Genomic DNA, 26,982 nt, shown 5'->3' on the forward strand with positions numbered 1-26,982 from the left:
TAGAAGGAGAGAAGAAGAGGCGTTCTTCCAGGGCAAATGGAAGCGCTTGCCCAGCGCCCTCCCCCTTCCCCCGTCCCTTCCCTGCTCCGCAGCCCCACCGCCTCTTCCGCTCGCTCCGCTCTGGAAGCCATCGCCCTGGAAGCCCCGCAAAGTTTCCCCGAAGCAGCCCGAGAGGAGCTCGTCCCGGTACAGCAGGGCGGCCACAGCGCACGGGCGGCGCCGACAGCGATTGGCCGGACGGGGAGAGGGGGCGGGGACAGAGTCATGCCTCTGCTCGCGGTTCCCCCTGGAAAAGCCCTGCCGATCCTTTTTTTTACAGGCAGGCGACTAAACTTAAAGATACAGTACACGCAAAGGAGAGGCTTGTTTTCACCACAGCTGAGGGATCGACGGCGCTGTGTGTGATCCCTGTGAGACGCGCAGGATCCCCATCACTGAGAACTGACTGTATCGGGGTCTCTCGCCCTGCCCATAACAAAAGCAACCCCAACAACAAAGTTTTGCTTCTTTTTCTATCATAACTATTCACTCACTTCAGCTGCCCTGCAGGGTTGCTAGGTACGTGAGAACCACGCTAGTTGCACGCTGCCCTGCCGCAAGCTGCTTGGAATGGCGAGAGTAAAACGCAATGTGATGGGAGGAGGGGAAACTGCACATGTGGCAAAAACGCAATTACACAGAAGCTCGAACACCAGCTACTGGGAATAAAACTCGCTCCTAGCCGCAGACCCCAATCTCCATTCTGTGGCATAGTCCCCCGCTGTGAGGGAACCTGGTGTTATATATATCAGATAAGCTCATGCTTCTCACCCACAACTCTGCACAATTTAACGAGTCATACTGGTGTGTGCATCTCCCTCAACACATTTTCTCAACGGAAGGTCAATCCCCTGGAAGCAGCAGAAGAACTAAAGCAGTGATGGGCAACCTTTTGAGCTTGGTGTGTCAAAATTCGCCAAAAAACCGAGCATAACTCAGGTGGTGTGTCACTTCAAGAGAAAAACACCATAATTTCAAGATATTTATAGTTTAAATAACAAAAATGTATAATGGTAATATATAACTGTATTTAATAAGCCAAAAACTAATTACTGTATTTAACCAAACCAAACCAAAAACCCCTTATTTATCATAAAGTGCCCAGAGTTGCTGAGCTTTTTGGGAGGAGTTGCTAACCAAAGTTTTGGAGGTTTTTTGGGGGGGTGCAAAAAGTTGCTTTGCTTTTGGGGGAGGATGCCCCAAAGCTGCTGCGCTTTTTTTGGGGGGGGGGAAGAGAACAGAAATAAATGGCGAATAATACCTTCGCTGGAACTAACACGCAGCACCGACATAGTCTGCCAAAGCGCCAAAAACCCCCAGCACAGAACAGGTTAAAAAATGAACGCTGTTACACCCAATCATAGTCTGCCAAAGCGCCAGAAAAACAGCACAAAAAGGGTTAAAAAAACAATCTCTGGCTACCAGCAACAGTGGAGACAAGCTGTAGGAGGAGCAGGAGAACAAATTGGGGGGGGGGAGCTCTGCATTTCCACAAGTGTGTCATAGGTTCGCCATCACTGAACTAAAGGAAGGTGATGGGATCAGGGTGGTGGTTTCAGCAGGGGTCTCTTGGCAACATTTCATTTGTTACAACACATTCATTTACAGGCTATGGAGAACGCAAAGGATGCAACCAATTACTCTTATGCAGCACTGCTGAAAAAGCAGTGGGATACGAGAGGCAGGCGGTGAGTATAGGAGATTCAAGTTAAATTGTAGCTCTGTTCACTGGCCTAAGTGAACAATTTAACCAACGGAACACAGCATGAGAATCAAAATACATTTTAATCTGACCCAAGCCCTCAGAAAGAAAATGGCAAAAATACTGGGAATTTGTGGAGTGATTAATCCTACACTATCTTTTATTTAGTAGGAATCTAGTTACTTGGCTCCCAGCGCAAATGCAAAGCAGCTATCTTAACAAAGGCATGAGGAACCTTTGGCCCCTACAGGGACGCCCTACCTATTGGCCATGATAGATGGGAGTGAGGAGAGCTGGAGTTCAACAACAATGGGAGACCCATAGGCTCCCAACCCATGACAAAAGTGACTGTCTTTCAAATGGAGGTATTCTTCTTCTTTGGCAATCACTCATAGCCAAGTAGGATGGTCTTCCATAAACATGGTTTTAACAGTGAGTCTGTAAGTGACTGTGTAGGCCAATTCTGGATCCACATGTCTTTCCACAGCACATGTAGGTTTCTGGGCGGGATTCGATCATGGTGAGGGTTTGCCAAGCGTGCCTTCCTCTCAGTACATTTCTCTCTTTTGTCCTGAGTTTGAGCATCTTCAAAGCCCAAGAGGTATTAACAATACCCAGCTAATCTGTCTTGAAGATTTCTGGCTACTTTGGGGATTATTTAAAGAACTGAAGGAACAGGTGAACAGGAACTTTAATGGGATGTATTTGAAAAGAATGGTGGTAATTAGTGATACACTCAAGTACATTAATATAAGGTGTCCTCCTGCTCCATTTAAGGTTTCTTAAATGGATAGATAAATAAAGAAAAAATACTTGCTTTTTCAAGAATTCAAGGCTAATTAGACATTCTATGGCTTTTTAAACTGGCGTGTGTTGTTTTGTTTGTTACTATGTTTTGGGTTTTTATATTGTAAACTGCCCTGTGATCCTTGGATGAAGGGTGGTATGGACATTTTAATAATAATAATAATAATAATAATAATAATAATAATAATAATAATAATAATAATAATAATAAATAGAAGGGGGGAATGGGACAAAGCCATTGAAAATAACAAGAATGTTAAGATGGCTATTGATAGTCCATCCCTCAGTTTCCAAAAAACCAGCAGCAGATAGGGTAATGGGTCTCTGAATTCCCACTCTACTCAAGAGACAGACAAAGTGTAGAGTCTACTTCCATGATAATGTATCAGGAAGCACCAGAGAAAACAGTGCCTATATATACAAGAGAAAAATGATATAGCAGAGTGTCAAGCAGGAATTTGTTCTGACACAACACAGCATGAGAGGTTCACATGCACTATGATCAGTTTGGGTTTAGTTCCTGGTGACATCTGTAGCTATAAGCTGGATGGGAGGAGTTCTGAAGAACAAAAGCAATAGTTGAACATTACATTCCACAAATCCTCTTTGTGAATTACCTTTTTCCTTTGCGTCAAAAAATTGCTAGTCCTGTTATCTCTTCTTCTTCAAAAAAAATCTAATACTCTGCAATAAAGTTTGCATCTCAGTAGTTGACAAGCCCCAGTTGTTGCCAATCTCTATAAAGAATTACACTTTGCAAGTCAGCCTCTTAAAAGTCAAGAGCGAGAAGTCTTAGACAATCAGGTGTGTTTTATTTACTTTTGCAGCAGGAGTCTTTGTAGTTCACCTGTTGTCCCCAAAGACTAAGGCTAAAGACAGAGGTTCAAAAATCAGTACCCAGCACCTGACACCTCCAAATAGGCCACCTGCTATGGTGGAACTACTTATCAGAGGACAAGATCTGACAAAGTGTGTGATGACGGTGACCTTTGCCATGTACTTATTCACGTTCTAGACGACATGAATACCAGAGTAACCAGTCCCTAGGTGGCTGTTTGGAATTGAAGTGCCTTGGATTATGTCGGCTGGCCATGCTGCTTATTAGTATGGAAGTGGGTTACAAAAGGAGTAGGCCAGCTTTGCAGTCATCATTTCAGGTGCTGAATGAGCCAGAGTGCAATATTCATGAAACCATCTGCCTCGGCCTCCACACTAGAGAGCGAATGGTTATTGCCCGGATAAAGCAGCATCCTAGAAAGAGAGACACACAAATATTAAGTGTAATGTGATTATTTTTCACACCACTCTCTCTTGCCAGACCTTCTGCCCACTCACAATTCTCCCCTCCTGACCCAGTCACATATATTTCTAGCCTCTTGACCACCACCCCTTTGTCCCTATAGAGCCTCTGTTCAGCCAGCTCCTTTGCATTATTTGCCAAGTTTGCCTATTATGCTTACCGGGTTGGGACACCCTTGGCCTTGAGAGCACGGTAATACTCCAAGCCTTGCTTGGGGGGTACACGTCTATCTTCCTCTCCTATCATTAAAAGAACAGGTGTCTGAACCTAAGGAGGAAAAAGGGCAAAGATATCAAGGCAGGTGGAAAAACCAAAGCTCTGAAAATGAAGTAGCAAAATCATGGAGTTCTTGGACCAATGGATGTGGAGAGGGAAGGTCTGTGTGTACTGTACCTTGTCAACATATTGCATAGGTGAACAAAGCAGCATCGCTGCCCCTTGCCTGGGATCTGGGAGGGCAGTCTGGTCGTACGGTAAGCCAGCCTCCGTCAGGCACCTAGGAGTAGCAGCACAGCAAGAATCAAAACAGAGGGAACGGGAAGCAGAGAGCAGGAATAAATCGAAAGTTCTTCCAGCTGACAGGTGCAGAAAGCAGAGTAAACCCTGTACATTGGGACTAGTGCATTTTATGAAAGTGCAGATTATAAATGGGTAAATAAATAAAACTATGGACTATAGTGATGGTCACCAACTTGGATTGTTTTAAAGGACAATTCAATTAATTCATGGTATGTGTGTGTTAAGACTATCAATAGCTACTAGCCACGATGGGTGCGTTCACCGTGAGGTGGTACGCCTCTGAATACCAATTGTTGGGAACCACCTTGGGAGTGTTCTTGCCCTTGGGTCATGCTTGCTGGCTTCCCATCAGCACTGGGAGAATAGGATGCGGGAGTGTATGGGCCTTCTTGTGTTTTCATTACAGCAGCCGCTCAGGCTGCCTTTGGTACGCACCAGTCAGGGATGTCAGTGCTTCCGACCATGGAGGCCACGTTGACCACGGGATTCCTGGCCACGCAAGCCTTGTAGGTGTCAGGGTATTGGCCGATAAGATGACAGGATAGGAAGCCTCCATGGGAGCCACCAAACACGGCCACTCTCTGTGGATCCATCAGTTCCTCCTGTAGCACCTGTTCCACACAGAACTGCAAAGAAGACGGTGGGTGAAACAGTACCAAGGGGAAAAAACAGCACTTCAGCATCTTCCCACCAGTGAAAAAAATCTATAGCTCCCCCCGCTTGCCCTGGAAAGGGGGATTGCAACCCTCTTACCTGCACATCCTTGACATCCTGACTGCCCACTTTCCCTGGAAGGGAGTCCACACTGTCCTGGCCAAAGCCTAGTGATCCTCGGTAATTCACTTAGGGAAGGGAGAAAAACAGGCTCACTGAGATCTCCAGTTCTTTGCTAGAGCTCCCTGCTTTCCAAGGAGATGTCACTCTGCTCAGCCAGGTTGCAGAATCACTGGGCAGGAGGATGCTTCCTCTAATGGAAGGATGATACCATGGAAGGAATCTCCAGCTCTCACTACCTGCTACCTGAACTTGACTACTGCCACCCATAGCAGCTCCTACACCCGAAAGCACAACCACTGCTTTCCAGAAGGGCGAGAAGCCTTTCTTGTGCCATTCCTCCTCCAGTGTAACTCTCCTAGCGCACCTGTTAAGCAACTGAGACAGACTGGACTAGATGGGAAAAGGCCAAGCGATCTGGACCAAACTGCAGTCATTTACCACTGTCATGGGCGAGGATCCATTGACAGTCCGGTCTCCTAATTGTGATGCCCTATTCTAAGATAAACTGAGACCCCAGCAGCCCACTGGGTGACTGAGAATGCTCTGGGCCACCACTTACCCAGCAGCACAGCAAACCCCATCCGACAGAGCAGTGCTGGGTACAGCATCCAGCTGGTGGTGAACGCTGAGTGTGGGCCTCCTGCAAAGGAGAAGATGGGAGTGCCAGTGAGATGAAGGGCGAAGGAATCACCCTGTGCCTTGAATGAGGGGAAGGGAGGGATGAAGACAAAGCACTTACCATGAGGTGACACCACTAATGGAAACTTGGCCTTCCTTGGCTCCTGAGTGGGCCGGAGTAGGATGGCTTCAAAACTGAGGCCCGCTGTGAGGAAAGACCACAGTTTGCAGATCTGATGAAAGTCAGGCATAAAGGCCTAGCTTCAACTAACCCAGTGCACTCACAGAAGTCAACGCAAGGGCTCCACTAGAGCAACAGGCCTTTCCCCCTGTGATTCCCTCCAATTTGCTGTGGAGGGTCAGGAGAACTTCCCAGAACAATACACAGGGGAAAGAGAGGAGGATAATTCCATCTCCTTGCAATGGTAGATCTAGCGTAAGTGAGTGGTGTCAATTTCCTCCCACAATCTGCATATCACAACCTCAATGCCCCAATTTCTTCCCCGGCTCAAAGCAGGGAATTAAATTCCTTGGTCTCTGGCAATGTCTGTCCAATTCTCTGGGCCCTCACCATACTGGGGGTTGTCCTGTTCTGGAGGAGGCTGCAGGGTACGGACATCCCAAGAGATTTCTTGAATTGGACTGGCTTCTTCCAGGCACACCCAGTTTACTTCAGCTTCCTTGCCGGCAGGAGGCAGGAAGGCCACCATCTGCAGCAAGAGGACATAGAGGAATCCAGCACCACTGGAGCAGATCTCTCTTACTTGGACCGCACAAGGTCACCCAGAACATAAGGAGCAGAGCATGTCCCCTCAACAGCAGCACACGTCAGATATTTGAGAAGAAAAAAGAGGCAAGCCCAGTGGAAATACAAAGGGGTGTGTGTGTCGGCGTTGTGTTCTGTCCCTGGGCTCTTAATCATCGCACACTGCACTGCCGACAATCCTTGACCCCACAGCCTCTATGCTGTTTCAGCTTTGGCTGTATAAATCTGTACTATGGGCAACAAAACATGATGCCCAGTGCCTCATATTTTGCCCTCATCAGAATTCCCTCCCTCCCCCCTCCAAAAAAAGAATCAGTTAAGCACATAACTAACAGGATGTGCAATCGCAGCCAAACAAGTTTCTGACACAAGACGAAAAAATAACTTTCCAAGTTGAGGATAAAGGCGCCCCAACTGATTGATTTGTTACAGACCAGTTCCTAAGTCAAAGTCTGAAGGCTTGGTCTATTTAATATTTGGGTAATCCCAAGCAAAATGTAAAGTGATAGAAAGCACAGGAAGTATTATTTTAGAATTACTGCAACAAGCAATTCTGAGGAGTGTCGAGCCAAGGTCCCTCTGCCAAACCTTTGGCCACTGGACACTTACAAGCATAGGAGGGCAGTTTGGAGTGGAGAATCTGGCCACCAGCAGATCTCGGTCGACAGTGAGCAGGGCCCAGCTTCCAAGACGGGAACCTAGGTTAGTAAAAGAACAAAGTTTTTCTCTTCCCCTGTATTCTGTGCTCAGGTGGAGTGTGCAGCCCTCACTGCTTTGTTTCTGACCTGGTATGTTAGCATTTGATCACTGAAGGCCTGGGCAAGCTGGCCTGATACAAGCAAAGCTTTGGGGCAGAGAAAAGCTGACTTGACATGTGGAAAAATACAGTATATAAAAATGGACAGAATATGCAACACAATGGGTTGCATCCAGAGAAGTCCTCCTGCTTGTGCAATGGAAGTTCACCTCACTCTCCTCCCCCCCCCCATCAGCTCCAGGGCTTGTGGGAACTCCCAGAATAGATTTGGGAGGGGGTTGTCGTGGGGTAAGGAGATAGGGAAAGGACTGTTGTGCAAACGTAAGTCATTCTGCGAATGTTATGGATTTGTTGGATGCATCCCAGTTTCCAACTGCTGATGGCTGGAAGCTGAACTAAAATTAAGAACGCAGCGTTGGCAGAATTTGGAGGGGGTTGGAGGAGAGGGGCAGTGCATGTGAAGCAAAGGTCACTAGAACAATGGAGATTTTCATACTGGATGATCAGTGGGCATTAAGAAACTAGGATAAAGATATTGGCTTGGGGTGCATCTTTCACCCAAATGCTTACAAAGGCATTATAGTGCAATACTAAAAAGGGTGGGGGGAAAAGCAGAAGATAAGCAAGTGAGGACACCAGATACAATTATCTCCAACTGTGCCAGCCGATGACAAAGGTCTGAAGAACTCCCTGAACAACAGACTGCAACATGGCTTGTCTGTTCACTTGGAATAGCTTTGCCCCAAACGGAATAAACAAATTAGGACTCACTTCTGCCAGAAGATCAGAGGATTGCAGTGGCAGGACACAGCATAGATTTGGAAGGAACTAATTATGGAGGGCTAAGTTATTGAGTTTGCTACTTACCCCTGGTGAGAGAGCACACACTGCCTGACACTGTATCAACTACAATCAGCTCCTAGAGGAAAAGACAGCATGAGAGAGATCTACTCTCAGTTGCATACAGAAAGCACCTTCTCATACAAGCTGTCCTGCAATTCATCAATGGACGGACACACACACACACACACACACAAGCAAGGTTCCGCAAGATTTGCACAACAATCCCTCCTCCACCACACTATTTGGAATGAGTCAGATGTTCAGATGGTGCTATAATCCTCTGCTTTGTTATGTGGATCCTTGTGAGATCTCCATGAAGCTTAAAGATATTAGATGTGCTGATTCAATTTGCCCATTGCCAAATAAAGCTTTTGATTGGAGGTGCCCTTTGTGCTTAGTCTGCCCGAACTACCCCTGGCTTCAGTCTGAAGCTCAAGCTACTCTATGCTTCGTTCTTACCTGCCTGCTATATTGAATTGTGTCCAGCACAACCCTCTGGCTGTCTGCTGCCCAGCAGCGCTCCGGCAGTGCTGTGCTATAGATCCCAGTGAATTCACCTGTAAGAGACAAAGAGCCTTCACTGAAACAACAGCTGCCCTTCTGGTGGAAAACACAGGGATGCCCCTGGGCCAGGAAGCCACATGATAAGCCCCCTTCATGGATGCCAGCCAGAAATAGCCCATGAAATTCTGACACCAAGGCAAAAACAACAACAACAACAACAACAAAAACACCAACTGGCACTCCCCAGAGGGGTAAAAATGATAAAAAAAGAAATTCAATTATTGGCAATTTCCTGCCCTTTTAGGGTAACAAAAATGATAATAATCTGCCACCTATAACGAGTGATGTCACCCTGCCTAATGAGAAGGTCAGCCATGATGCTATCTCTCTTCATATATATTCCATGGCCCGCCAATCCCTCTTTGCAGCCAGTCCCCATGATATTCCACAGCCAGGATTTGCCTACTGAGCCTGCTTTTCTAATGGCCAAGTGGATGTGGATTCTGAATTCCTGAAAAAAAACTGGCAAAAGATTCTGCAGAAAAATACTTGCTGAAAACACAGAACCTAACTGCCATTGCTGATTCCAAACTTGAGGCAGGCAAAGAAGCTGCTTCTGATTCTAACAACAACAACAACAACAACAACAACAACAATAATAATTTTATTTATGCTCCACTGGCTGGGTTGCTCCATCCACCCCAGGGGGCTTCCAACACATATAGAAACCTTCCAAGGGATGCTTCCAGATACACTCTAACAGAGAAGGTGCCATGAGCAGCCTGTGGTTGGTTTTCATGTTTTCCCAATGCTCAGGCCTTTTCCCTACTGCTCCAGAATCTCCTCCTTTCGTTCCCCCTTAACACCACCTTGTTTCTCCCAAACCATCCAAAGCCCACATTCTACGCTCCTGTAGTTAACGCAGTGATAAATGTTGGCCATTCTGAACAAGATACGTGACTGCGTGATATGCAGCAGTCCTAACGTTTGGCTTTGCTTGTTGTTGCACACTGAATGCTTGGCACACCCACGGGGTTCCATCGGATCCCATCAAACACCCCATAGCATACCCTGGGAGCTCCAGCACAGTTGTAATACGCACCTTGGCTCTGCCGAGGCACAATCTCCACCACGACGGAAGTGAGCTTTGTGTACCAGTCGTACTGGGGGGGGAAAGAGATCAAAAGGCATCAGAAAAGGATGTGGCAGTGCACAGCTTCCTGCCCCACAAATATTTTATAGCATCAAGACATGCTTCACGGAGGTGCTGAGGTGCCTGATCTCTCACACATCCGTTTGGCAAAGGCCAGAGCTCAATGACTCGTTCACAAAGCTGCCAACAGGACTTTCTGCATGGGGATTGGGCCCACTTCCCTATCTGCAGGAGAGGCCTCCGATTTGCATACAATTCAGGCCATATGCAAATACATACAAATTGACATTCTCTTCCGTGGGCAGGGAGGAGGACCCAACAATAAATCAGGGGCCACACACAAGTAATAAGATGTCTGGCAGGCAGAAGGCCAAAAGCTGGAACTTTCCCCATAACTGTGTTTCTGTCCTAGAAAATATGTGACCTGTTGAATTTCTACTTGACACTGCTCTCCCCCAGTGCCAACTCCAAACCAGGCAAAAACCTCAATTTTCACGAGTTGTTTCATAACACATTGTGAAGCTGTAATTTGCTTTCCCCTGGTGTGTATGTGACTAATATTTCTCCACGGCGCTCATCACTCATTCACAGCTGTGACTGTACTCCTTTAGCTACAGTACAGAAAGACAGGAGCCGGCTCATTTCTTACAACCTTCATTCTGAAAAGGGCTAGATATTTACATTTTTCAAAATGAAAACTCAGGAGTCTGGGTCCGCTGCTACCTCTGGGCCCAGTTCAGAAGTGTTCCTTGTGTCTTCACCTCCGGAATCTATATAGAGGGCAGGAGCTTACTTGTCTCTCATGCAAAGACTCAAGGCTCAAAAAAAATACTCACCATGCAGAGACGGCTGCACTGTTGGTGAGGCCCAGATGCCGGGTTCTCTAGGTACACAATGCGACATTGGTCTGGGCTCAGGCGTGGAGACCAAATGGCTTTGTTGTCATCTGTTAACAGTTCTGCAATGGGAAGGGAGACAGTGAATTAAGAGAGAGGACTGAGAAATCAATGCATGGCTGATGATGATGATGATAATAATAATAAAAAAACAAACAAACAGGAAAACATGTCTCACCACAACGACCACCTGTCAGGTCCACATAGAAGATAGCTGATCTGAAAAGAAAACCACAAAACAGAAGTGGGGGTTTCATGGGAGAGCACCCTGTGAAACTAGCTAAGTGGTTGGGGACATCTATCTTCTCCCCACAGGCTAGTGTCTCACTCATCACCCAGACAGGAACATAAACAGGAATGTTATTATTTATTACATTTTTATACCAACCTTCATCTGAGGATCACAGGGTAATTTACAATATAAAATCACAAAAATACATAACACAGTAACAAACAAAAACAAGCCCCCCCCCCCAGTTTAAAAGGACAGGGTGAAGAGGCGACTTCTTCCTGATGAGGCAGCAGGGTGGTTCCCAAACAGAAATAGGGCAAGTTCCAGAATAAAAAAGGGCGCCTACTTCATCTGCAAGAAGCCACACAAGCTCCTCCATAGCCACAAGACCACATCCCCCCTGGCTACAAGTGCTGCTTTGCAGGCACACAGAGCACCCCCAACCCCAAAGACCCCAGCATGTTTGTAGGCCCACCCCCACCCCCAATTTGGTCCCTCATCTATCTAATATAGCCAATCCCGCTTGGATTCTTACTTGTCCTGGTAGGAAACTTACCTGCGATTTGTGCAGTACCTCAACCCTAGGCGGAAGGGCTCGTGCCACCAGCCTGTGAATACCACCCCAGTGTCGCCTGGAGCCCAGAAGGCCTGAGGGAGAAGGGAATGCCATGTCAGGTGTGGAGAGGCAGGTGGGTGACTCTAGCACATCTCCAGCATGCGGGGTTATGACAGATTGGAAGACAAGAGCGGATGTAAAAGGTAAAGTAAAGGGACCCCTGACCATTAGGTCCAGTCGTGACCGACTCTGGGGTTGCGCGCTCATCTCGCATTATTGGCCGAGGGAGCCGGCGTACAGCTTCCAGGTCATGTGGCCAGCATGACAAAGCTGTTTCTGGCGAACCAGAGCAGCGCACGGAAATGCCGTTTACCTTCCCGCTGTAGCGGTTCCTATTTATCTACTGTACTTGCATTTTGACGTGCTTTCGAACTGCTAGGTTGGCAGGAGCTGGGACCAAGCAACGGGAGCTCACCCCGTCACAGGGATTTGAACCGCCGACCTTCTGATCAGCAAGCCCTAGGCTCAGTGGTTTAACCACAGCGCCACCTGGGTCCCATATACCATGGAATTAAATGGATGGGGAACACCCCCTGGCTCTTGCCTTGGAAGATAATTTTGAAATTATCTTTCCAGTAAGGCAGCATCTTGGCTGGCAAGCACAGAGTCCCTCCCACTATATCCTAGCCATTTACCACAGCTATTATAGTATCGGAGTTGGCAAATACAGTGGTACCTCTGGTTGCGAACGGGATCCGTTCCGGAGCCCCGTTCACAACATGAGCAGTACACAACCCGCTTCTGCGCACACACGGGCTGCAATTCGGCGCTTCTGCGCATGTGCATGACGTCGTTTGACGCTTCTGCGCATGTGCGAACCGCCGAACCCGGAGGTAACTCATTCCGTTACTTCCAGGTTCGGCGTGGTCGTAACCCATGTTGTATGCAACCCGCAGCATTCGTATCCAGAGGTATGACTGTAACAATTTTGGGGGTGGGGGTAACAGGCAACACCAAGGATGACTCCACACTGTTTCTGTTTCAGATACCAAACTCGTGGAAATCTTCTGTTGCTTTTAGAGCCCCTCCTTGTGGCTAGAAGGCAGAATGCAAGTATTTAAAATAAATAAAAATACTGTACCCTTATCCAACTGGGCTTAAGTGGGTGCCAACCTTCTCCCTCAATTATCCTATACTGTACTGACCTGCCCAGGGGAGATGTGCTCTGGAACACTCTCCAGGACCGAAACGTTGTTGCTCTCAATGTCCAATACACACAGCACAGGGGTGCTTTTAGCCACCAGGGTCTCCCCCCAGTCTTCGTAGAACACAAACTGCTCTCCCTAGGAAAAGCAAAGAGAGATCCTGATGCAGAGGCAGCTCGAGTGACAGCAAAGGCATTCTCACCTGCCTGGGAGATTGCCAGGGCCTGCATCACTGGTTTTCAACTTGGCGTCAGTCAAGCGCTTCCCTCTTCCTGAAGAGTGAGCAAGCCAACACACACATTTGCCTACAAACTCTGCAGTTCCATTGCAGGCACATCACCCTTGGAGGCAACTGCTCCCTCAGAGCCAACTGTTCAAGATGCAAGCATTTGCTTTACTACATTTCAGGTATCAGTGTAATTGGTAGTGCATTGCCTTAGGAACAGAGCTGCTTTGAGTATGAAAAAAAAGGCATATGGTGATGATGAAGAGAAACTGAAATACTGGCTCGCAGGACACAAGGCAAAGCAGAAGAGGTTCATTCTACCTTGATGGCTTTATCTCGTCGCTCTGTCTTGGCCAGCTCCTCTTCACTGCTCAGCTCAGGGGCTTTTGACTTAAAGAACGACTCAGCCTTGGGGCGCTTCTTCTCCGCCACGTAGAGAAGGTGCGTCTCGGAGTGTGACCAGGCCAGGCAGCCAAATTGGTCTGGGGCCAAAGGAACAAGATGACAATAGATTTCACTGACTGTCCTCAAATCAAAAATGCAATGACCAGAAGCATTCCTAGGTTTCCCAAGTCCCCTTTTCAAACATGACAAAAATGGCTTCCCTTATCAGTGCATATCAGGGATATCCGAGGACACCCTACCACCACCACCACCACCACCACTCCCAAGCTGCAAGGAAAGGATGAATGTTGGGGCTTAGCTGTCCTCTTCTCGTCTCTAACAAATGGAAACTGCAAGGAAATCTCACCGTCCTCGTACACTTGGCCATGCTTCTCCAGGGCTGTCAACTCGATGCTCTTCACCTTGCGGTTCTTTTCCCACACCTGTGGGAGCAGACGCATGGCAGATTTAGTCCCTGAACCCCTTTGCTTATGTACCCAGTGTCTTCTCAGAGAATGGACCTATTCTGAGCCGCATGAAAGAGCCACAAACTGACCCCTTTCCTTTCAAACAAAAAGAAGCAAAAGCTATTCAAGTCAGAGCTGCCATACAACTGCCTCCCGGGTTGGAAGCGTGACGGATTGTTTGAGAATCACTGAGCCAACGGGCCAAATATGAAGCCACATTGCTCTGGGAATGAAGGGGCAGAGCATCTCTGGAAGGTCTGCCTTACACAGGAGAAACGTATTAGAGAGCCAGGGTATAAGTCTCTTCTCTCAGCTTTCTTCAAGCCAGCTATAGATACCTCTAGGAATTGTTTCTCTTCGCCTTTGGTGTTGTTAGTCTTCCGTAGAACGGCTTTCTGTGCTCCACTGGGAGAGTCCCGACTGAGCAGCCTAAGAAGGAAAACAGCATGGTTAGCCTAGGAAAGATGGCGTTGGTCAGGCACAGGCCAGGACGAAGAAAGTACCAGAAAGGAAGGCAGCTCAGACTGCACCAATCCTTCCAGGACAAGCAGGGGACATGTGGCCCTCCAGGTGCTGTTGGGCTCCCCACTCCCCATCAGTTCAGATCACTGGCCATGCTGGCTATGCCTGAGCGGAGCAGCCCCTCTGTCCTGGGAGAAACAGCCAGTGCTGACACCAAGGAAGGGGTCCTGCCGCTGCAAAGGGCAACAAACAAACACCACATACAAGCCTTACCCAAGAGGCTTTGGAAGCACACCAAGCTAGGATATTGAAAGGGATGGATGGGTCGTGTGGATCATCTCCATTGTCATTTGGTAATAAAGTAAAAGTATGGCAGTACATATAATGTATTAGAAGAACTACCTCGCCTCACATGTTTCCCCAGGGCAGGATGACACAAGAGAGAGCCTTTTTAAGTGTGGTGCCACAGCTGTGGAACACTCCCTTCCAACCAAGGCCTGCTTATCTTTAGAAAGCAGTAAAAACTGGGATTTTCCAGAAGTTCCTGCTCAATAAGTATATGCTGCTGGGCAGGTTTGCAGTTTTGTCTTTCCCCGTGGCTTCTGACAGTGCTAGATATTGCAGATTAGGGCACTTAACCATTGTTTTAGTGTTCTGATTTTCAGTCAGCTGCCTTAGAGGCCCCTTCGGTCCAAAATTATGGACTCTCAAATAATTTTAAAAATAAAGCAGTCTGATCTCATTAAAGGATTCGGATTGTTTTGGTGCAGAACATGTATCCCTGGCACTGGAGGTTCAAGGCTACGCTGATCCTTGGGAGACCCCCTTCAGCACAAGGCTTTGGGTAGTGACCTGCCGTTTCTGCAGAAAGCGTGGTGAAACACAACAAACAAGAGACTTACTCTCCCTTGATTTCCGTGCAATTGCCAGAGGGGCTTGAGTACACGATGGAGTGGCTGTCATGGAAGATGAGGTACTGATGGCAGAATTTTATATTTTCAGCTCTTTCCAAGTCTCGCTGTGACCACTCTGTAAAGGGAGGGAGAGAACTCAGTTTCTGTCCAGCCTACCACAGAAAGAACCAATCTTCCTCTACCACAAAAAAATCCCAACATCACTGTCCCATCCTCCTCTTCCCCCAACTATTTCAGGCAAGACCAGAAGCAGACAAGAGGAGCCACCCCACACAAGAGACTTGCCGGTCAACCTACCTTAATATATTTCCAACACCAGTCAAATAACTTTCTTTCCCCATGTCTAAAGTTATGATTTCATCCTGGTTTGACTTCTGCAGATTTTATTCCATTGCCCCCCCCATTTTACATTGATTTGTTGCTGCAAAAAATATTTTATTTACTTTCTTACATTTATATCCCACCTTTCTTCTGTCATGGCGCCTGTGAGGGACAGGGGATATCGCGAAGTCCCTCCCCTCCTAAGTTCAAGCCAATCCCCGAGCACAGGGGGAAGCAGAGAGAGTTCCGATTCCAGTGGGGAAGCAGGAAGTCGTGTCCGAGGCTCAGGCAAGGTAGAGGAGCCAGGGTCCCAGGTGGGACAGGAAGGGGCGAATAAGGGTGGGAGACCCATCCCCCCAACTCCGGAATTACGCAGAAAGAGGAGGGGAAAGAGGATGGGTCTGCCAAAGCTTTTGTGTTGGAGAAAGACGCGCCAAAAGCCATTAGGAGGTTCTGAAACCGACTGACAACATCACTCCGTGTAAATAGCAATGACTTGAGCACTGTAAATACGCAGCACCAATAAAAGAATAAAATGCAGAGCTGCGTAGCGTCGTTACTCTGAAGTAGTCCACTCCTGCCACTGTGACAGCAACCTCCTAATCCTTTTGGGGCTACTTTGGAGTTGCCGGGATGAGCGTGTCAGAGGCGGAGAAATGGCGGCAGATCGCGGAGCAAGCCCAGCAAGAACTGCAGCAGCTGTCGCTGCAGGCGCAGGGGGAATTGAAGGCAGCTAAAGAGGAGACTAAGAAGGTCCAGGACGACCGGCTACAACTTGCGGAACAGGTGAGAGCGCTTCAGGAAAAAGAGCAGCAATTAAGGGCGGTGGCGGTAGACCTCCAAAACAAGCTGGATGCAGAGAAAAACAAGGCGGGAGGGGCACCCCAAGTCCAAGTGCTGCCAGGAAGGAGAGCCGGGACCCTAGTAAGCAAGTTCAATGGAGACCCGAGGGAATTTCAGGGCTTTGAGACTGAGATTGTGTATGCTCTTGAGCTGCACCACGATGAGTTCCCTGATGATGAGCACAGGGTAGCGTTTATTGTGGAGCACCTTACCGGGGCAGCCAGGGAGTGGCTAAGACCGTTAATTGCAACAAGGAATCCTTGCATGAAGAATGTCAAACTATTTCTAGAAGGTTTGAAAACGATGTATTCGTCCGATAGTCATATGGATCAGACTAAGGAGGAACTTCATAATTTACGCCAAGGAAATATGACAGTTCGCGCGTATTGGGCGAAATTCACCATGCTGGTGCACAGATTGGGGTGGGAACTTGAGTCCCCCCCAATGCAAGCGGCGTTCTACTTGGGGTTGCATGAGGAGGTGAAGGATGAGCTCTCGAGAGGTCCAAAGCCCAGTAATATGGATCAGCTGAGCAAAGCGGCTCTGGCGGTGGGGGTGAGACAGGAATCCCGGTGGAGCGACAAGCAAGCAACGCGCGCAAAGCGGGCTTGGTTCCCACGGTCGCAGGAGAAGCCACTCCCCCAACAACCCTTTCAAGCCACGCCTGGGGCCAGTCAGGACCAGGAACCCATGCAGATTGATAGCGCGCGCGCGCGGGCTTTTCAAACCCCAGCGGCGCCAAGACGCAAGGAGGGAAGGGGTGGGAATTGCTTTCTCTGCAACTCCCCCCAGCATCTCGTCAGAGACTGCCCACATCGCAGGGAGTGGCAAGGAAAGGCGGGAACGGTTGTGCCCTCCCCCACTGACGCAGCACCACAGCAGGGAAACGGGAAAGCCTGGCTGCAGGAGACAAGGGGCGGCAGCCAGGCACAGTCAGCAGACAACAGCCCCAGCCCACCCACCCGCACAGAGAGGAGCAGAGCCAGCCCACCCCTCCCAGAGCAGGAGTGGTTCTAGAAGTGACGCTCACGCTTCCAAATGGCTATCCCCTGACAGTCCTCGCCCTAATTGACAGTGGGGCGTCAGCGAACTTCTTCTCGAGAAACTTTGCAGAAGAGCACCAGATCCAGCTTCTGCAGCTGGATTTTCCTCTGCACGTGGCAACCATTGACGGCAGAGAGCTGCTGGGAGGGGCCATCACGCATCAAACCCCCCCATGAGAATGACGGTTGGAAGGCACTCAGAGACACTGGCATTCAACGTCACCACCATCTCAGACCCCCCCATCGTTTTGGGCATGAGCTGGCTGGCGCGCCATGACCCCTCCATAAGTTGGCACCAGAGATGCATCACTTTTGGATCGGACTTTTGCCTGGAACATTGCATGCAGCACCAACCAGGGGAGGGGCCTCCGATAGCCACGGTGGCCACCATGCACGTCAAAGGGGGTGAAGCGATACCCAAGCCGTACTGGGACCTGCAGGAGGTCTTCAGCGAAGCGGAGTCCGACCACCTACCCCCACACAGGCCTTTTGACTGCCAGATCAACCTGGTGCCAGGGGCAACTATACCCCCAGCCAAGCTGTACGCCATGTCAGACCAGGAACTGGAGGATCTGCGCGCTTTCATCGACAAGAACCTCAAGCGGGGGTTCATCAGAGAAAGCAAGGCAGCAGGGGGCAGCCCAGTCTTCTGGGTGGACAAGAAAGACACGCAACAGCGCCGTCTTGTGGTGGATTTTAGACGGCTGAATTCAGTGACAGAGCCAGTGGCTTTCCCCATGCCCAGAGTGGATGATCTCCTGACAGCGGCACGCAGGGGCAAGATTTTCACCAAGCTAGACCTGAGGGGGGCGTACAACTTGATCAGGATCCGGGAAGGCGATGAATGGAAAACCACGATGTTCACGCCTCTGGGCTCTTTTGAATATCTGGTGATGCCCTTCGGGTTGCAAGGGGGCTCAGCATGCTTCCAGGCCTTCATGCACCACGTCCTGGGGTCCCTCCTCTTCAGGAAATGCTTGGTCTTCCTGGATGACATCCTTATTTACTCCAACGACCCAGTGCAGCACGTGAAAGATGTCAGGGAGGTGTTGCAGCGCCTGAAGGAGAACCACCTGTATGTGAAGCTGGAGAAGTGCAAGTTTCACACCAAGGAGGTGGACTTCCTGGGCTACAAGCTGTCAGACAAGGGGCTGGCGATGGACAAGGACAAGGTGCAGGCCATCCTGGACTGGCACAGCCCCAGGACTCGCAAAGATGCCCAACGCCTACTAGGCTTCGCCAACTTCTACAGGAAGTTCATCAAGAACTTCTCTCGCGTTACGGCTCCCATCACTGACTGCCTGAGAGGCAAGCAGAAGTTCAGGTGGACACCAGAGGCGCAAGCAGCGTTCGAAAGCCTCAAGAGGGTGTTCGCCTCAGACCAGAACCTGTTCCACGTGGTTCAGGACGCGCCCCTACGCGTGGAGACAGATGCTTCTGATAAAGCTGTGGGCGCCATTTTGTTGCAACTGGACGCCAACCGAGAGTGGAGACCCTGTGCCTTCTTCTCCAGGAAATTGACTCAGCCAGAGCGAAACTACACAGTGTTTGATCGGGAACTTCTGGCGATCCACGCTGCGTTCCAGCACTGGAGACACTTCCTGGTGGGCGCCAAGCACCCCATCCAGGTGTGCACAGACCACAAGAACCTGGAGTTCTGGAGAACTGCCAGGGTGCTCAACCAGCGGCAGATACGGTGGGCAGAGTTCTTCTCGAACTTCAACTTCTCCATACACTACATCCCGGGAGAGCAGAATGTCAGGGCGGATGCCCTCTCCCGCAAGCCAGAATACATGGAGGAGGAGGCGCCACCGGCACCCAGGCACATTTTCCCCCCGTCAGCATGGTCCTGCGGAGCAGCAGTGGTGAGCGAGGCAGAACTCACAGCACTGACGGCAGCGGATGAATTTGCCAACCGCATCTGCAGAGAACTGAGAAGGGGGGGGGAGCAGGCAAAAGACTTTGCAGAACGCAGGGGGCTGCTTTTCTACAAGGGTGCACTGTACCTGCCCACCACCCAGCTTAGACGTACGGTCCTCAAGCAGATGCACGACAACCCAACGGCGGGTCATTTTGGGAGGGACAAAACCACTCACCTAGTCATGAGACACTTCTGGTGGCCAGGGGTGCGGGAAGATGTTCGAGACTATGTACGGGGCTGTGACACCTGCCAGCGGGCAAAGGTGGTCAGAGCAGCGCCACCGGGATTGCTGGAGCCCTTAGCCACGCCACACAGGCCGTGGGAAGTGGTGTCCATGGACTTCATCACAGATCTGCCTTCTTCCAGGGGCAAGACCGCAGTGTTGGTGGTGGTGGACCTCATGTCCAAAATGTGCCACTTTATACCGTGTGCCAGGGCGGTCTCGGCAGAAGAGACAGCCAAACTGTTTGTGGATCACGTATTCAGACTGCATGGATTACCCTTAAGGGTTATTTCGGATCGTGGCCGCCAATTTGTTTCCAGGTTCTGGCGGCGGCTCATGAACCTCCTGCAGGTGGAGGTCAGCTTGTCGACGGCTAGACACCCGCAGACCAATGGACAGGCGGAGAGGGTCAACGCCATTCTGCAGCAGTACCTGAGATGCTACGTCAGCCAGAGGCAAACGGACTGGGTGGATCGCCTGCCACTGGCAGAATTTGCCTACAACAATGCGGTGCACGTCTCCACAGGGGTGTCGCCCTTTAAGGCCAATTACGGGCGTGACCTCAGATCTTTCCCTGAGAGGGAGGGGGAGGAGGAGGAGGAGGGCCCACAGGCTGAGGATTGGGCAGAGGAACTGGAGACGGTGCACCAGCAGCTCAGAGAACACTTGGAGAGAGCCAAGGAAGCGTACAAGAGGGGGGCAGATCGCCACAGGCGACCGGGGGAGGTCATTAGGGTGGGGGACAAAGTTTGGTTGTCCTCGGAGGGCCTTCCCATCAGAGGGCGATGCAAAAAGCTGGCGCCCAGAAGGTTGGGCCCCTTCACGGTCACGCAACAGGTCAACCCGGTGGCATACAGGCTGGCACTGCCAGAGGACATGAGGGTGCACCCAGTGTTTCATAGATCGCTGCTGTCACCGTACAGGGAAAGCAGCAGGCTCCGAGACAGCGAACAAACCCCTGAGGGAGGGGGGGAGAGGGAAGGCAGGGAGCAACTCAATGAGGCCACAGCCATCCTGGATTCAAGGTGGGGGGTGGGGGGCCTGGAGTACCTCATGGCATGGGAGGATGCTCCACCGTCCCAGAATGAATGGGTCCCAGCCACTCAGATACAGGAGGAATTCCTGGTAGAAGAATTTCACGCCCTTTTCCCCCATAGACCCAAGCCCTGGCACATGGAAAGGGAGGGGGAGGGGGAGGAAGCACGGGAGAGCAGTTCACCATGGCGCTGGGAAGCGGAGTTTGAGGAACCAGAGGATGAGGTATGGGTGTCACCGAGATCCACCCAGTCAGAGGAAGGAGCAGATTGGCAGAACATTTTTACCCCCACCAGCTCTGACGCCACAGACTTTTTGGGATTCCCGTCCTCCCAGGCGGAAGGGGGGGGCTTGCAGGACTGGGGGGAGGTGTTCACGCCAACGGGCTCGGAAAGCACTGAGTTCTTAGGCTTCCAGTCGTCACCGACACCTGGGGGGGGACCTGGGGAGGGGTGAAGGAGAGCTTGGGAGGGGGGTGGATGTGAGGGACAGGGGATATCGCGAAGTCCCTCCCCTCCTAAGTTCAAGCCAATCCCCGAGCACAGGGGGAAGCAGAGAGAGTTCCGATTCCAGTGGGGAAGCAGGAAGTCGTGTCCGAGGCTCAGGCAAGGTAGAGGAGCCAGGGTCCCAGGTGGGACAGGAAGGGGCGAATAAGGGTGGGAGACCCATCCCCCCAACTCCGGAATTACGCAGAAAGAGGAGGGGAAAGAGGATGGGTCTGCCAAAGCTTTTGTGTTGGAGAAAGACGCGCCAAAAGCCATTAGGAGGTTCTGAAACCGACTGACAACATCACTCCGTGTAAATAGCAATGACTTGAGCACTGTAAATACGCAGCACCAATAAAAGAATAAAATGCAGAGCTGCGTAGCGTCGTTACTCTGAAGTAGTCCACTCCTGCCACTGTGACAGCGCCCAACGTGGTTGGCAGGTGGTTTCCCATCCAGGCACTGACCATACTCAGGCCTGCTTAGCTTCAGCAAAGCGGTGACCTCATGTGCATTCAGACCATACCCAGGGACCTGTTTTAATGCGATTTATGACTATGTAATGATGTGAATTGTAGTTTGTTTTACTGTTAATTTTGGTCTCTCTGTGTGTGTTTTAAATCCCATTAAAGTTATAGGGTTGCCTATACATTGAATGTATGTATAAAGGCCCCATCATGCCCATTCCTGGTTCATGGTCAAGAATGCCAACAGCACTATCTTTGGGCTTTATTTCTTATTATCATCAGAGGAAGATGAAAGTTGGTTTGATGCTGAAGCACAGGAACCAGCCAGTCAAGGCCACAGAAACCCTGGTGCTGACAGCTAGTCTCCTGGTTTATCTTGTCAGGAGTGATGGTTCAAGGCAAGGCAAATAAAAATGTACTCATTGCTTCTCATGAGTTATCCCAAAGTGAATCGCAATATAAACACGGGTCCCAACTAATGTTGGCAACTACGAGGGAGAGGTTTTACCTGTGTAAACGTTGCAGTATTTCCCACCATACTGAGTTGTTACCTCTGGCCCAATAGAGGCACTGGAAAGAGATGGGAACTGGCTAAGCTCACGATACAAAGCAGCTATCTCCTCTGCGTCGTTCAACAACTGCACAATAAAAAGAAAGAAGCAGCATAATTAGTTAGGACCAACTCCAGGTAAAAGCAACACAAACATACCGTACTTGCAGTTAGCCCTTTGCTCAGGGCAAGTAACAACTGCTTCCGGGTGAGAAGCTGGAACAGAGGGCAGAAAGCATGTAAGGTGGGGCCACTTTGGGGAGTTGAAGGAGAGAGCACACAGCTAGCTGGAGACATAGCAGTCCTGGCTGTGCGCCTTCTGCAGGTTAGAGGAAGGTTGGCTGTAGCAGCTGCTCCTAACTTCTTTTCCTACCTAAGCAGATGCAATTTTTCCTGTATGCACACCAGCACATCACTGCTGTAGATAGGAGAGAGAAGCTCATCACCTGCTTCTGAGCAAATTAAGCTGCCACACTGATATAGGGTGCATGTTTCTCCCTGTCTCCTGCTCAGTTTTACTTTTTCATTCCCAACCACAACCAATACACGATCTATATTACTTATGAGTCCTTTCTTCTAGAACATTTTGGGTCCTTAGTTAATCTTTAAGATGACTTGTTTTGTCCCAAGTTTGCAATCCAAAACAGACAGAGCTAGATGTTTCTTCCCTACTTGTTTTTGAAACAGACAAAACCAGGAAGTCTGTTCTGTACCAAGTTGCAGCAAAGGTGCTCTTTCAACTACCAATACATTCATCAAGCCAGCAGCCCGGGTTAATGTGTGACAATCTAGGCCAGCAGCAATTGAAACATGGTTTGTGGAAGGACAAAGTTTCAATAGCTACGGTAGATTTGGCACACTATTTACTTTGGAAAGGCAGGGCAGGCAATCACATGGTAATTAAAGGCCAGTTATCACTCTTTCTATCTGAAAAGTTCACAAGTGTGTGAGGATCCCAAATCAGCAGCATCCATGCAAAAGAGTCATCAATTGTTGTTGAAGCTAAACAGGAGGGTAAAAACATCCCCTGCCTCCCTTGCTCATTAACATTTCATTTGTGCAATCAGGGAATAACCTTGGGCCACTAGCAACTACAGAATTTTCTTTGGAAAGGTGTCCAGGAAGAACTCTTCCTATATCCTTCCTGCTCCCCCCCTTTGTTTTTTCCCCTAAACCAAGGATAGGGAACCTGTGGCCCTCCAGATGTTGACCCTCCACCTCAGCTAACATGACCAATGGTCAGAGATGATAGGAGTTGAGAGTCCAACATCATTTAGGCTACAAAATCCAAACCCTGAGCAGACAGAAGTGCTGTTTATCAGATTGCCATGGCTGCCATGGGTGCAGCCAGGATTTTTGTTAGGGGGGGCAGGACTTTTGTTAGGGAGGGCAGAACCTCAGTTAGCTATGTTTTTATTGATTGGGGGGGTAGCTGCCCCCCTTGGCTACACCCATGCTGTTTAGGCTGGCCAGGGTGGAAGGTGTGGGGCTGCCTGGAGCTGGTGCAGCAGTTGGATGGAGACTGGGTCCAGTACCATCAGCAGTGAGGCTGACTTGCAATGCAATGCAGGCTGGCTCAGCCCTTCCCTGCCTTCACAGCACCCCATTTTGGGGGTTTGTGTGGGCCGCTGCTGACAGGGATCCTGCCAGTGGCACTTCCATACACTTGCAGGCTCAGCAGGCAGAACAGGGGGCTCCATGCTGGCAGACTGATGCGGATGCCACTGTGCAGGTGGAGGCCAGCAGGGCTGAGCAGAGAGACACCTCCAACCAATCTACCTGCCACACTGTGTCCAAGAGCCACAGGTCAGCCACTCCTTTAGTGCAAGAGTTCAAAGTCCAGTTCTCTCTGCTACAACAGCTACTTCATGCACTCAGTCCTCCCTTCTCAGAAGCAAGTGAGGAACCTTACCCTAATAATCCATTTTATATATGGGAACAACAGTGTGGTGACAAAGAATAAAGATAACCATCCCTCTCCCCGCCACCACCTTAAGACTTTCCCCCTGTTGTTGTTGTTGTTTAGTCGTTTAGTTGTGTCCAACTCTTCGTGACCCCATGGACCATAGCACGCCAGGCACTCCTGTCTTGCACTGCCTCCCGCAATTTGGTCAAACTCATGTTCGTAGCTTCGAGAACACTGTCCAACCATCTCATCCTCTGTCGTCCCCTTCTCCTAGTGCCCTCCATCTTTCCCAACATCAGGGTCTTTTCCAGGGAGTCTTCTCTTCTCATGAGGTGGCCAAAATATTGGAGCCTCAGCTTCAGGATCTGTCATTCCAGTGAAGCAACCTAAATTCGTGCCACATCCAGTCACCCATGTGCTCAGGGTTCTTAAACCATGCCAGGTCAACACGCAAAAAAAAAAATCAACTGTTTTAGAGCTGTGACAGTTCCTACCTTGTGTGCACGTGGTGTTTTTTGTTTTTTTGTTTTTGTTTTGAGGGGGGGGAAGAGTAGAGGGATGCTGAAGTACTGCGAAAGGAAGCAACTTTCCCCCCCTTTTGAATGGAGACAGAAAGAAGTGTTGCCACATTCTCCCCATCCCACACCCCAATTACATCTTCATATTGGCCGGGTGTGCCTGTGTAGAAGAGTTGTTTCACGTGTTGCAGTTGTGTTCATCTCGCAGCTCTTAAAAGCGGGGGCCGAGGGAGAGAAAGGGAGCCAGCAGCCTTGGAGCGCGGCCCGTATCCCGCCCCCAGGAACCATCCTATGCAGACGGCTAGCGTGGCAGCAGGAGAAGGGAGCCCATTCACACGTTCGTGCCCCTCCGAAGGGGATGCTGGGAACCCCAACACCTATACACACCCGCCCGCCACAGCGCGGAGCATTGTGGGAAGGTCTGCTCAACGCGCAGCAGGAGCTGCTTCAAGCGGGCGGGGCCCATCCACCCCGCATCCTCGGGGGGGGGGCGGACCCGGGGAACCCCCCTCCGCCCCGCGTTTCTCACCGGTGGTTCCATCTCCTTTGCCGCTGCGCCAAATCCCGGAGGTTCGAAGTTCGGTCACCTTCCGCTCGGTACCTCCAGGGTGGGTGGGGCTGTGCCTTTTCGGTCCCGCCTACTTCCATTGGCTGTGGACCTGCCCGTCAAAATCAGCGCACGCCGCTCAGTGGGAAGCCTGGCCATTGCTTTTATCTGGAGACAGGACTTCCTGTGTTGCGAGGCAAAGTCGAGGCTTGGCGTGGACGCCTCCGACCACGCGGCCCGTTCGTGCTCTTTTCTTTCTAAACCGATCCTTTCCCCCCTCTAATGTGAATTTGCAATCACTTAAAAATGTGCTGCAGGCGAAGATCCTCGTGGCGGGGCTTCAAGGGAAGTGGCTTAAAATAGGCCAGCCCAACGTTATCCCCATACTTCTCCCTACTCTCCTCTTATCCTAAATTGTTTCTTTTTCTTTCCTAAATAAATGTCGTGCTTCTGTTTTTTATGAATTTGACTCATATTTTCTGTGTAGGTTGCGGGGTGGGGGGAGAGGCAGCAAATTTGAAATCCGTTTCTGCAATCATCTGGCTGCCAGGAACTTGGAAGGAAAAGCCTACATTTTTACGAGGGTTGTTCAACCACCTACTACTTCCAATCTGAATTTTATCTTTGCAAAAGTCAAATGAAGTTCAGCAATTCTGCTGCTACTAGCTTGAATTGTGAATGTACTTGTTTTTGAAACACCAGCCCTAATGGAAATGAAAGCAGGTTTGTTTTTAAAAAGTAGTGACATAGGTTTGGTCAAAATAAAAATAAAAAATCCTTCCAGTAGCACCTTAGAGACCAACTAAGTTTGTCATAGGTATGAGCTTTCGTGTGCATGCACACTTCTTCAGATACACATCTGAAGAAGTGTGCATGCACACGAAAGCTCATACCTATGACAAACTTAGTTGGTCTCTAAGGTGCTACTAGAATGATTTTTTTATTTTGATTGCGTCAGACCAACACGGCTACCATAGCTGCCAAGTTTTCACTTTTCTCGCGAGGAAGCCTATTCAGCATAAGGGAAAATCCCTGTAAAAAAGGGATAACTTGGCAGCTATGACGGCTACCTACCTGTAAATAGGTTTGGTGTAGTTGATACCTCCAGTTAAGTCATAGTGCGTAAAGTCCACCCGAGTAAAGACCCATACAGCATGCCGTTCAGTGTGGGGCTCACACTAGGCATTCAGAAATAATAGACAGTATAACTGTTTTTGGATCTTATTTACAATTTTAACAGCTCCACAGGCAGGGTGGCATGCCAATTATCAAAGCCTCTTCCAATTTGTGTCTATTGCATGTGAAAGTCACTTGTAATTCCTTCACCCTTAAGTTGTGTTTTAGCAATTACGGAGCTGCAGTTTGTCTTGCTACCATTGTTTTCTGCACTGTGTGCTGGTATAAATCCCTGGGCCGCATTTGCAATTGTTTCTGTGAGAGAGTTTAAAACAACAACAACAACAACAACAACAACAACACGGCTTGGATGCCCCTTTACCATCACTGATGTTGCTCAATGAAAGTTGTGTCTGTTTCAGCTGTAACTGTTCTTGTGATGCTTAGCAGATGGTGAAGCATTGCTTAGCTCTGCTGTTTTCATAAAGGGACATGGCCACTGGGAAGAGGGCAAGGTCACTGGGTTCTCCAGTGCCCGACCAAGGACTGAGCATCTGCATCCTGTTCTTCGTGATGCTGCTAGACAGCAGTCAAGGGGGAGAAGGAAGGCCCTAGCTGTTCTGTGGTCCACTGTCCCTCCCTCTTTATTTGTGGTGCTATGATAAGCTAATTTTACCACATGAAGTGGAGGGTGACAGAAGGGGCATCCTTTGAGGGGAAAACAGGCCACTGGCAGTCAGTGGTGGGAGGGAGGGGTTATAGAAAATGGAATAGGTCAAAAAGTTTGTAGAGTGAGACCATTGGTTCTTGTGTGTATGGCACTTGAACTATGGATACTCCTGCATCCCATAATTCCTCACAACCTCCCCCCCCCCCTGGT

The 26,982-nt window shown here is 49.6% G+C and overlaps 2 protein-coding genes across 19 annotated transcripts in view; both read right to left on the minus strand.

Annotated features, from left to right (window-relative positions):
- LOC118080574 (acylamino-acid-releasing enzyme) overlaps positions 1-3,193 on the minus strand; it is a 59,399-nt gene extending 56,206 nt beyond the window's left edge. For all 18 annotated transcript variants that reach the window (XM_035106010.2, XM_060271545.1, XM_035106008.2 and 15 more), the window contains exon 1: positions 99-3,193. In XM_035106010.2, the coding sequence (XP_034961901.1) occupies positions 99-266 (168 nt within the window). In that variant the 5' untranslated portion in view covers positions 267-3,193. The remainder of the gene's footprint in view (positions 1-98) is intronic.
- Positions 3,194-3,338: 145 nt separating this feature from the next.
- LOC118080575 (acylamino-acid-releasing enzyme) lies at positions 3,339-25,064 on the minus strand. The gene is made up of 22 exons (XM_035106015.2): positions 24,969-25,064; positions 21,974-22,103; positions 15,116-15,242; positions 14,090-14,180; positions 13,652-13,727; positions 13,222-13,382; positions 12,675-12,812; positions 11,470-11,561; positions 10,860-10,900; positions 10,622-10,743; positions 9,735-9,795; positions 8,588-8,685; positions 8,153-8,204; positions 7,138-7,226; positions 6,334-6,472; positions 5,884-5,967; positions 5,704-5,784; positions 5,121-5,209; positions 4,803-4,993; positions 4,242-4,344; positions 4,009-4,115; positions 3,339-3,799 (listed from the first exon to the last, which is right to left on the minus strand). The coding sequence occupies exons 1-22, from the start codon at positions 24,978-24,980 to the stop codon at positions 3,697-3,699; spliced, it is 2,187 nt and encodes a 728-aa protein (XP_034961906.2). The 5' UTR covers positions 24,981-25,064; the 3' UTR covers positions 3,339-3,696.
- Between the last annotated feature and the right edge of the window lie 1,918 nt (positions 25,065-26,982).

Source organism: Zootoca vivipara, chromosome 2 (assembly GCF_963506605.1).
Source record: "Zootoca vivipara chromosome 2, rZooViv1.1, whole genome shotgun sequence".
Classification (NCBI taxonomy): Eukaryota; Metazoa; Chordata; class Lepidosauria; order Squamata; family Lacertidae; genus Zootoca; species Zootoca vivipara.

Excerpts from the sequence above, each read along its gene's own strand:
- LOC118080575 (XM_035106015.2), bottom strand. Across the intron at positions 12,813-13,221 it reads GACGAGATAAAGCCATCAAG|GGAGAGCAGTTTGTGTTCTA; the intron begins GTAGAATGAACC and ends TGCTTTTCCTAG. Across the intron at positions 8,686-9,734 it reads TGTGCCTCGGCAGAGCCAAG|GTGAATTCACTGGGATCTAT; the intron begins GTGCGTATTACA and ends TGTCTCTTACAG.